General features: G+C 39.9%; 1 protein-coding gene across 1 annotated transcript; it reads right to left on the bottom strand.

Moving 5' to 3' along the window:
- Positions 1 to 1778: 1778 nt before the first annotated feature.
- hepacam2 (HEPACAM family member 2) lies at positions 1779 to 11061 on the bottom strand. Its single transcript, XM_044171016.1, has 9 exons — positions 10907 to 11061; positions 7292 to 7651; positions 6916 to 7203; positions 4722 to 5021; positions 3790 to 3915; positions 3445 to 3466; positions 3279 to 3313; positions 2806 to 2879; positions 1779 to 2698 (listed from the first exon to the last, which is right to left on the bottom strand). The coding sequence occupies exons 1-9, from the start codon at positions 10962 to 10964 to the stop codon at positions 2597 to 2599; spliced, it is 1365 nt and encodes a 454-aa protein (XP_044026951.1). The 5' UTR covers positions 10965 to 11061; the 3' UTR covers positions 1779 to 2596.
- Between the last annotated feature and the right edge of the window lie 1270 nt (positions 11062 to 12331).

Raw genomic sequence — 12331 nt, 5'->3', positions numbered from 1 at the left:
TAATCAGTATTTTTACTTTTGACACTTTACATTTATTTTTCTAATGCAGGATTTTTTTACTTTTAATGGAGTATGTTTACATATTGCTACTTTTATCCAAGTTAAGGATATGAGTACTTCTTTCAGTTTTCTGTATGGTCTGTATGTTTCCATATGTATAGTATATATGACATTTTTGTTTACATACTGTATTTAAATACATATCATTTGGTCTCAAACAGGTTAAGGTTAACAATATATAACTGTATTTTATTATTTGTTGTGTGGCTGCATTATTTAGCAAACCACTATTTCATTTTGTGTGCAAGAGCAATCATGTCACCATGTCATGCCATCCAGTGCCATGTAGCTCCATCTCTGCCAAGCAATTATATATGGCTCTGCATTGTAAACCGTTCAAAATAATTACAAAAACAGTGCATGCATGCCCATTCAGCCTGCTTGTAATTGCCCCCTTGGGTGTTATTTCGAGCAGCGCTTGGTTAAAAGCAGGCCGCATGCAGCAGACAGCAGGCACTGTGAGCTCTAGTTCCTGGTTAATGATGCCTCAGGCTATTTCCCAGTCAAATGAAGGTGAGGTCGATCTCCTTAGGTGAATTTACTCCACTGTTGTTTGTTAAGCAGTCATTCACAGTGTGGAGCCTCCCTTAAAGCATACACTGAGACGGAACAGATGGCAACCCCTACCCGGAGATGCCACCACAAAGACTCAGCACACTCAGTTGGTCAGTTCATTAGCTATAATTAGAGCTAGATTCAGTAAACTGCTTATTGTTATGCAGGAGAGCATCATGATAAGCAGCACTTTATGACTCACTGAGGTTCAGATCTTGACAATTTATTATCCCTAAAAAACATACTAGCTTAATAATTTGTCTTGTTTACATATATTGGCAATAATGTCAAATAAATAAAATAAAAATTTCACCATAGTGTATTTTAATTGTTAAAACCCTTCAAACTCATCAGTTTTCTTTAGAAACAAACCATGTTTCAATTTTAAAAGTTTAAAAGTTTCGATACTAGATCAACTAGCTTGAATTTGAATTTGAAAATTTTTTGTGCAATAGCATTTTACATGAATTTGAATGGAAGCATTCAACACAGGAGTGACACAATGGGAATAACAACAATTTTGTTGGTAATAAGCTGAATCATAGCAGAAAGCAGACTGCTGCCTTTAAGTGATACATTGTTCATTGCAGATACAATTTTGACCTCTATTTTCTTAACAAAACATTTTTGTGTCTGGTTCCTCCTTATCCCTCTACCCCTTCTCTCTTTCACACACACAAACACACACAGAGATAGAGACAAGCAAGCACACACATTTTTATCTACTCGTGACAAGGTGTCAGCAGGAGCAGGTGGAGGGCACTCTGCCACATGCTGAACCAACCGTCTGTTGCTGCTTGTCTCCATATCACGCCAGGTAGACAGCATACCAATACAACAATGCTGAGAGAAACAAGCACTCTGCAGCGATTTCAAGACAACAAATACAACTCAAACACTTGTGAGAAGAGCTATCACAGCCAAGAAATCAGACAAAGACTGACTGTGAAGCAGCAGAACAACTGACATCTTTGCTGGCTTCAGCTATTTAGGTTTTTTTTTTCAGGATCTGTGACTGTTCATTTCAAGCCCTGGCTGCTATTGCCATTCTATGAAAAAGACATATAAAGAAGTACAAATACAAATGCAGATATGGCATGGTGAAGTACATTGTCTTCATCTGGTTGTAGGCAACAAAAAACAGATTTTAAAATGACCCAGAATAGTAAACAGTTATATCTTTAATACAAGTACAAAACGAACATGTGAATGCAAACTGTACAATAATTTGATTGATCATTGATCATTTTCCTTGTTTCAGCATTTCATTATATCCATGTTGAGCAGAAGAAATGCTACATTTGTGGAAAGAGGGTTAAGTCTTTCTATAGGAATAAATAGATTTGAGCAAAACATAGAAATAGAATAATAAGTATAAAGAATCTGCAGTATAATCCATGTACAATATTTACACCTGCATGTATTTCATACAAGAAAATGAATTAATTATAACACTTGTCTTCTCACAAAACAGACTCTCTTTGGTGGGAATTTTAAATTAGAAAGATATTATCTAAATGGCAAATAGAACCTTAGTACTGAAAATTAAATATATGTTTTGAATAGTAATCAATGTATGGGAATTTCGGTACCTTATATTCAAAACAATGTAAAAATGGCTATTACTAACTTGCTTGGTTTAATATGATCCCAGTGATCTTTGTTTTTGAACGGAAAAGGCAAAACAGTTTCAACTTCATTTATACTATAGGCCTACTATAAAAAAAAATTATTCAAGAAACACATACACGTTCATCTCACAATAATGTCAGCAAAAGACATTTAACATCTGTCCCAAACTCTGGACAATAACAGTGCACAATCAGGTTGTGTACTCACACAAGTCTCCTTCATCCCTTGTGCAAAAAGTGGGCCACCAAAACCAGCGTTTCAGGGACTTAAGAGAATAAAGCTACACAGGAGTCTTCAAGTGAAATGAGTCTAAGTTACATTTCAACTCTCCAGCTAGAAGTTACTTCAGCTAACTGTGACTCGGGGTTTCAGGAACATGTCTGATCACATCGTAGATGGTGGTGTGCATATCTTGAACTGACTCCAGGCGAGCCAGAGATCTGCACGATGCCTGCAGGACAGTTGCATAGGAAAATTAAAACTACACACAACTGTTCAACAATAGAAAAAAGCGTCAAATCTTGCTGCATGCCAATGTACAACATGTTACACAAATACCTGTGCAGATTCCATTTTCCCAGGAATGGAGACAAACTCATAGATGCCAAAGTCTTCTGTTGCATCCTCGTGACCTGCTGATGCAGGTTTTAATGTCAGACCAACACTTTACAGGTTACAGCAAGTGCATTAGTATCTATTCTGAGTCAAACTTTACTGTGACATGATGAATATAATGAAGCCATAAAACCAAGATTTGCTTTTCAGTTGGAATCAATGAGACAGCCTGACCTTGTTTACTTTTCTGCTTTAGGCTCCTCTTATCTCAAACCTGTTTCTTGGGAATGACTTTCAGTTTAATGGAAAACCAAAACCCTGTTCATCCCTACAATCACCTCAAAATATGATGTAAGATGTACAGTATATATATTTAAATATGATGTAGGCATACTATATAATGTGGGTGTCCTTCTTGGCTGCAGTGTTTGATGGTATAAGCTGGTAAAAACATCTGATAACAAGCAGTAGCTTACCTGAGCGATGTGGCCGTTTCTGCTCTGAAAGCGGTCTGCCAAAAACAGGCAAATAAAGCTGTTAGTTGAAGCATATACACTATGTAGTCTATACTAAAAATACTATGGTTAATGTCTGTATTAATTTCATATTCTCATTTTCTTTCATATATTCATAGGCTCTTACCTGTTGTAAATGCTCATAAGCACTGTTGATAATGGAGGGAAAAAGACAGAGGGAAATAATTATTCACAAATACAGAAATTTTAAATATTACCTTGACTTATTCAAATGCAGTAGTTACTTTGCCTTCAGTTACCTTCAGTTTGACTGACATTTGCAAGTTATTTACATTATGATTAACCTCAACATGCAAGATCTCTGTGCAACAAGTTATGTTACGCATCCCAGCATTCAGACATGTGGATTTCAAACATGGAACATGTTAAACAGGACTGACTGTGAGGGTTAACAAGAAATAATGCTAGAAACCCACTTCTGTCAAAGCGGCAGAATAAGACATTATCTAACCTCTCTTAGGATGGCAGGTTCTTCTGAGGAAGAACAGCAGCATACAGCCGATGATGAACAAAGAGCAGACAGTAATGGCTGCCAGAGGGGATACAGAGCTGCCCTCCTGGGTGTGCTTCTCTTTCCCTGTAAATCAATCCAGGACAGACACTGATATTAACACTCATTTTTAGCCAAGATGGAGAACCTGTTAAATATTACCAGTTAAACACCAGTATGTTTGCGTTGTCACTGTGAGCATGTTAGCCTGCTCGTAGAATTTAGTTTAAAGCACCAGTGTGCTTAAGTAGCCAACAGCCTCACGCAGCAGCTAGCATGACTAGTCTTATTAAAAGGCTAGTCATCAGAGGATCCTTTGGTAAGGTTTATAAGAGATTTTGATGTCAATAAAAAACATAGATGAGCTTGTGACTTCTGTTGACTCAATAAACAAACAGCATTTTAAATCATAGCCAGTATCAGCAGTAGCCATCAGAGAGCCTTTCTCAGTATCACCAAGACAACATATCAATGTCACATTAGGCACACAGAAACTCCACATGCTATAAAACTTTGTCAACAAATACAACAGCTGTTATCCACTGTTTACTTTCCCAGCCACTGAACTTTAATACAGGCTGCAGGCGCTGGAACCTAGCAACAGAGATAAAACATGAGTTTCATAATAGCCACGTATATTTCATGTTATAGCCATAACCTGGTTTCACCTGTGGTGCACACACTGCTTCAACTATACAGTAGGCCTATTTTATCTACCCAGATGTTCTCAAAGCTGGCCATGGTGGTCTGTCATTGTCAAGATATATCTCTCATAGCTCATAAACCTCTTCTGCTTTTGGCACGACACACTGTTTACAGAGTGTTTAGCTCAGAGGATTCCCAAAATCCACCCACGCTCTGCTCCCTCTTGCCATGTTCCACCCTCAACCCACCTGTTCCTAAGCTGGCCACCACCAGAGTAAACTGGGCCTCGTCCTGCTTCTGCGTCACGTTGTTGAAGGCGCGGCACAGGTACTCTTCAGCCTGGGCCAGTCTGTAGGAGCGCACCTCCAGCCGCGGGCCCTCAGTGATGACCTGGGTGGAGTTGTGGCTCTTAGAGATCCAGACGTAGCTGTTGGGTGGGTTGGAATCAGCCTGGCATTCGAAGAAGACCAGCTCTCCAGGGTTGATGGTGAACACTTCTCCTGTCCGCAGGCCCTGGCCCGAGTTCACCTCCAGGTTGTAGGGGCCATCTGCTAGGCCAACAGTAGGTCAGGGAAACACGACAGTTTGCTGCTGATATGGTGCTTATTATACAGAGTGGTTACTTTTCTATGAATTGTCTCATCTTAATGCATCATGGGGCAGAAGCGGCCAAAAGATTTTCGACTACAGGGTCACACGTCCTGGTGGGGAAATGAAAAAGCAGTGCTTGCCCTTCACAGTTTAAAGTTGCGATGCCCTTGAACAAGTCACTTAACCAACAAAACCGCTCTAGTGGAGATGTTATAACAACATATGAAAACAACTTTTCTTATTAATTGAGAAATTCTTTCTTGTTTTCTTGTTACTTCTACATAAACTGTGTTATAATGTTAAATAATCTTGTGAAGATGATTTAATTTGGTCAATTCTAATGGCAAGAAATAATGTCATAAGATTTTTATTATGAACACAAAAGATTCTCCTTAACATAAGCAGATCAGTTATGGGGTTTTTTTCATGGTGACAACTCTGTTAAGATTGACTTCACTGTAAGTAATAAGAACATTGCAGTTCTAATGAAACGTTTTAGTTACATATCAGCTTTAATGTGTATGTGACATGTTTCAGACAGGAAATATGACATTGAGAAAACGATTAAGTCATTGTCAGTCATACATTAACATTAATAAACTGAACATGGTAAAACTGAAGGAGGTATTTTAACTGATAGTAGCAGATCCTTGCTTTCCCGCAGGATGCTACTGAATGCTAATACAAACATGCTCTGTCTATGCAAACAGAAATGATGACTATGCTAAATTAACTAGTGCTGCAGTTCTCGGTGCCAAGTTATTAACACACCCACCATTTCAGCACACTGACTGAAGGGATGAGAAATAATTAAGGAAGTTTCACACATGTCATACAAATTGTACTGCAACCTTTATGTCCCATAAATTCAGAAATGTCAGTTTTGTGAAAATGAAAACACATACAAAAGAATTTGTGGAAAGATGCGTATGTTGTGGGTGTAACCTCAGACTCACAAAACCAGGCCAGTTTATCAGTGTATCTACACGCTTTATGGTAGAACAGAGGAGCTCTGTGAGATAAGTCTGCTCCCATGCAAATACTATCCCATAACGACCACGTGTTTCCAGTTGTCAGAAAGTAGTCTGATCTCACAGACATTTACATACGACCTAATACCTCCGGGAGAACAGAGTGCAAAGAGAGTGCAAAAGTAAAATAGATGTATTGTATGTATTGGTATTAGCACTGGAGCTTTATGACAAATACATCCCATAACCAAATGTTTTTGGAAAAAAAACTGTAACTTGAAAAATTGTAATAATTGAAACTGAACTTCACAGGCTATTCTGACCTTGTAATGTTAACAGATCTGGTCCCAGTGTGTGCCAAATTAAAAAGACTTATGTGAAAGAAATCACACCCACAGTTTATTTATTTATTTTTTTGTCTGCATTGTTGACTTTATGGTATTTCTGTGTTTGGTTCTTTGAGGTTTATCCTGCGTAGTTAACAACAGCTTGTAAATGAAGGTCACATGATCCTGACATGTTAGAGAGTTTGGCAACTAGGGAGGTAAAACAAAACTGATTCCAGTCCCTGTAATATTATGGACTTCTTTTTGCTGTGGTTAATCATTTCTGGTGTTCACAGCAGCAATTTTTACATGAAAAAAAATGATAAAAGTGAGCCGCATTGTGTCTTGCCAGACTTTCCAAGCTTGAGAAGCTGAGGGCTATGAGATGTCAACATCAGTCTCCTTATATTACAAAACACATGTCTGAAGATTACATTCTGACAGGAAATTAACCACACTGCCATTCTCTCGGAAGTAATTAGGAACTAGATTTGCAATTTCAGGTCTTGGTGGAGGGAAAGAGAAGGAGAATACAGATGGATATATCTACTCACAATAGACATTGAGTTCCACGGCCCTGCTGGGCCGACCCTGGCTGACAGGGTTGCTGGCCACACAGCGGTAAATTCCCTTGTCTTCTTTTCTCACAGGGCTGATTAACAATGTTGAGTTGTCTTGGGAGAAGTGGTATCTGTCACTGGGATCTAGTGCGATGTTGTCCCTTAGCCACTGGAACACAACTCTTGTTCCTCTCTCGACAGAACAAGTCCAGGTTACGTTTGCCTTGTCCTCAACAACTGCATATGATGGGTTCTTCTCAATGATTGGAGTGGACACAGGGACTAAGGAAAAAAACAGGAAATGTTGGTAAATTTAGGGCTGAGTCCATAGATGACATCAAACTGGTCATCATGACTGAACAACACTCACCATCCACTGTTACATGCACAGTTCTCTCCTCCTTGATAACCAGTCCTGTCTTGTTATGAAATTCTATGTTGAGGTTCAGCTGGTAATCCCCTTCATCGTCCTGGTGTAATTTCCAGATTAGTAAAGAAACATTGGGTTCTCTAAAGAGGAGGTGGTTGCGGAACATCATGTCAGTGATCGTGGCCTCTTTAGTAAACGTCACTAACGTGGCTCTGGTGCCGCTCGGTCTGGTATGGGACCAAGTTCCCTGGATCTCAACTTCATCCAACGGGAAGCGAGTCTCAACAGACAGGAGCAGGGACTTCCCTTCAATACCATGATGGACTAATGAAGGGATGTGGATGAACTCAGAGCTGACTTCTGAGTTGGTGGAGTTGGCAGGAGAAGGAAGAGAAGGAGAAGGAGGGAAAAGAAGGGAGTTAATGCACAATCGCTGTAATGTAGCTTGTTGGATTTCCCATGAAAGACATTAGGCTTCATACAGTACACATTACCAATTTTAAGCTTGTTTCAGAAACAAGGTATATTTCTTTAATAATCAGACAGATAATTAGAATCATTAGGTCATTGTAGGGATGAACACACAAGGTGCAGCTATGTGTATAGTTACTGAGTGTGTTTCTGTTTCCAAGTGTCCATTTCTCCCTGTAATTAAAAAAATATGGGTTTGGCGAGTGATACAGACCAAGATTTAGGTAACCACTATCCCATCACAATATCAAAAAAGTTTGTGTCTTCAGTGTTTCTCATTAAGCCCATACTAAATAATTGTTTTAGGTGGGTTAGCAATTTCTTCAGGTGGAATGACTCACCTGCAGTTTCAGGGGTAGTGGAAACTGTTGCACAAAGAAAATAAAACGCCATTCCAGCCTGTCTTCTTGTTGTAGAGAAGGAATACTGGATGGTGATGAAAAGCTATCTGACATTTCAACCTGCAATAATTTACTTTTTGGACACTTGGGGGCAGCGCAACAAGATGTTAACACGACACTGACATATAATCACCTTATAAAGTTGATATGGATAATGTGTTAGCAAGCAGTTGCTTATTTACACATCCAGCAGACACGTAACAATATTGTCATTCATTTTGTAAGGTTCGCGCTCTACCAGGTGAGCTACTGGGGCACCCCATATTGTGTATTGTTTTACAAAATGTTGCAGCTTGTAATTGATTTTGCATACATTTGCTATATTATGAATTACAGTATGTTGATATTGGAAACACATTGTTATTCATATTGTGCTGCTGATTAGATGGACTGAGGGCGACAATATGAAAGTATATTTTCATTTAAAGATGAACCCAGTTCTATTTTGTCTGTCTAATCTCATAATCTATATCCTACTCTTCAAATTGTGCAGGTCCTGAAACTGTAGTGAGTTAATATTGACCCAGCTCACGACAGTGTCATTGTTGTCAGACAAGGACGAGGCCTGTCTCTTTGATCCCAACTTGTCCCAAAACAAACACTTGGGCTGTCTGAAGTAACTAGATAACTGTTGTCTATTGCACCTTGCTGTTTGTCAAAGCACTGGCTAGTTGCCAGGGCAGTTTATTCTCTGGTAACTACCTGAAAACAACTTGGAATAAAAACACCAATTATGGGGCGAGTTATGGTTGTTTTTCCACAGCTATTGTCTTCTCAACTAGAAGTTTTGATGTAATATATAGCAATGGTGTAAATACTTTTACTCAGTATGCTGTACAGTTGAAATTATCTGGTTTATCATCTTCCATACCTCATCTACATTACATTCCTGAGATCAAGGATCATTAATTATTTTATCAGAGCTATGACCTGATGGTGTCATTTGACAGGATTTTTTGACAAATTCAAACTTTACTGTCTGGGTTTTTTTTTTTTTTTTGACAGTTTGAAGTTAAAAAGTGAGGCACTGTGTTTGGACGCCAGGTTGAGCAGCATGTGAGTAGGCAGTGCTAATGTGAAAGAAACTCACTAAAACCTCTCACGTTTCTCTTACTCGTGTCCCTTTGTCTCACTTCCGACTGTGTGTCTTCTCTTTCTCCGTTTCAGCATTAAAGAAATGACTCGGGGAGATGTAAAATATTCATGAAACAGTGTTAATTTGCTATATGATTTCACATAATTTCATCTTTAGATGTTGCAAAAAACAAAACAAAAAGACTCATCTTTAGTGTTTTACATCTCATGCAATCAAATCTTGAAATGAAAATAGGGGGAAACTCAGAAAAGTGAGTCTTGTTCTCTCCTTCTAAAGCCATATTTTCCCTCACACCTCTACTTCTATCTCTTTTTATCTTTGCCACCCACTGCACTGCCCTCCTCTCTGACCGTTCCATACTTCCTCCTCGGGGACGTCCAGCTGGTGTCAGCCAGGTCCCTGGTGACTGCTGCCCATGTTGCACATCACAATAGATTCACTGTGTGTCTGGTGTTATGTCCTAAATAATACATGCAGCGCACACGTCCCTTCGACACGTTCCACTCTTACAAGCCTGCAGGCTAGTTTCTGTGTGTGTGTGTGTGTGTGTGTGTGTGTGTGTGTGTGTGTGTGTGTGTGTTTGTGTTGTCAGTAGCAGTGCCTGTGTTTACACCAGCTGAGATCCGGTGAAAAGGCAGAATGAGGGGGGAGTGTGCCAAGCCCGCTCCTTCGCTGTTGTTCCCAAACAACACGGATATTGTTGTGGTGATCCGGAGGAGATTACACTGAAAGTGGCCTTTGAGGTGAGAGGATATCTTCATTTAGTGGTCATGCACACACACTAGCACACACACACACACACATTCAAACGACCATGCGCGGAGACCCACAAGCACCTGCCTCTTATCACCCTCACACACACATCCGAGTTGTTTGGATACTAAATAAAGTGTCCCAATGTGTGTCCAAACGCCACCATCTTCTGTCCTCTTTCAAATAAGACAAATTGTGCTCCTCAAGGAAGGTTGATGATACAAACATCAAAGCAGGGGGAGAGTCCATGTTTTAGGCACTTTTCTGATAAATTTATCTGGTCATGTGAGGAATGCTGGTACATGTCTGTTATCACTGAGTCATAGAGCTGTGGCCTAGATCACTTCTCCTTTCCACTGACCCCTGCTCATGTCTTTACTTACAGCCGACAGCAGCAGCTAATCCTGTAAAGTCACACGGTGATGACTGTGGAAAGGACATGCAAAACAAACCAAGACAGACTCTAATAGGAAAACTTTAAAGACTCAGACTTACATTTAAAAAAAGGCCTTGGAGAGGATGAGGTACTTAGACCAAATCACATTTTTGCACAAAATGTTACCGTATTAGGATGCCAAGTTTAACTTTTTAAAATACAAAAACACACAGTGGTTGTTCTTGAATTAACTTCTAGTGCAAACAGGGATCCATTTTTGCGTTTTAAATTTTACAACCCAGTTTCATTACTGCTTCTCTGACCTGAACCCTTCAAAGACAAAGGTTTCAGTGAACATTTTGTTACTTCACACCACAAAAAAAAACTTCCTTAACTCACACTCAGTTTTACCTTGCCAACCAAGCAAACACAGCAACCACAGTAACTGCTATAGCTGCACCAACACAACACTGACAACTCAAGCAAAACATCCCTCCATGACATGACTTAAGGCTCACCTGTTAGGATGAAGAGAACAGAGCAGATGTAAAGCGCTGTTCTTCCTGTGGCCTCCATGGCATCTTATCCTCTAGGGATATGTGGGACTTCTGACAGGCAGACAGGGAGTGAAGGATGTAGGAAGGAGGAGAGGATTGAAAGAGAAAGAGGTGGAGGAGGAGGAGGAGGAGGAGGAGGAGGAGGAGGAGGAGGAGGAGGAGGAGGAGGAGGAGCAGAGAAATGTGACTGGTTGTGGTGACAACATTTGCCAGGGAAATAAGAGGAGCTAGCTTTAGCCTGCATGCACCCAGGCCCCTCCCATGTGACACCGGGACGAAGAAGAGGTCCACCTGGAAGAGAGACAGCACAGTATGGTCCTCACACACACACACACACACACACACAGCTGCCGTAAGGCTGAGGGTTTCACTCTGTCACAGAGAAACTGACATAAAACTGTAAAAGGATAGTTTAGAGCAGAATAGAAACAGTTTCTTTACATTACAATACACCAGCTGTCTGCTGCTTCAGTCCCTCAGGCTGTGAAACAAAGAAAAAGACAGAGAGCGCAGAACTGCCAACGTCACACAGTTTGGTTAAGTTACAGAGCTTTTAGCAGACACAACGGTCAGCAAGAAAAAAAGACAAAAAGACTGATACTGTGTTGATACCGACTGAGGAATGCTGTTCTGACAGATGTATCATTGACCTTTCAGATGCCTTCAGGATACAGACTCTCATCGAGATCAGAGAGATGTACGTTGACGACATTTTTATATTATTTTTCAGCCCCTCAGGGAGACATCGTGGAGGAAAAATTATTCCATGACAGAAAAATAGAGGAAAAATCTGTTGTTAATTCTTGTCTAGCAAAACACCCTGACAAAGAGTTGTTTGTGTCACAACCAATGTGTGTTTTACTCTCTAAGTCTGTATAGAGGACTTTTCAGTTCCTTTTCCTGTGAAGAGACTGGCTTCATTTGTTTCTGCTATAGATGCCACAAAGTCCAACAGTCCATGAAATGATGGTTCCAGGACAGCATCCGCTCTGATCATTTTTCAAATTATTTCATGTTGTAATCAATGCTGGCAATAAAAATTATAGTGAAATCATACCCAGTAAAAAGTTTGTCTCAAAGTGCAAACAACAGACACAAAATAGTCACATGTTAAACACTCACTATTTAAACACTCCTCAGTGACTTGTTCAGTAGAGTTTTTTTCTGCATGGTCATCCTCTGAAAGGATGTGGTGAAACTTGGGACTGAACTGCACAGTGAATGAATTAGGCCATTGTAGGTTGTGTAAATGAGTGCCTAGTTTGGCGATGGCACCATTAAATAAACTGATTATTTTCTCTGCTGTAAAGTACTCCATGGGATGCCCATGTACTGAGAAGCCTAAGAATAATGATTAATAGTTAAAACTGAGGTTTTATCACATCA

The sequence above is a fragment of the Siniperca chuatsi genome, linkage group LG17 (genome assembly GCF_020085105.1).
Source record: "Siniperca chuatsi isolate FFG_IHB_CAS linkage group LG17, ASM2008510v1, whole genome shotgun sequence".
NCBI lineage: Eukaryota > Metazoa > Chordata > Actinopteri > Centrarchiformes > Sinipercidae > Siniperca > Siniperca chuatsi.
This window is presented reverse-complemented; position numbering and strand designations above follow the sequence as displayed.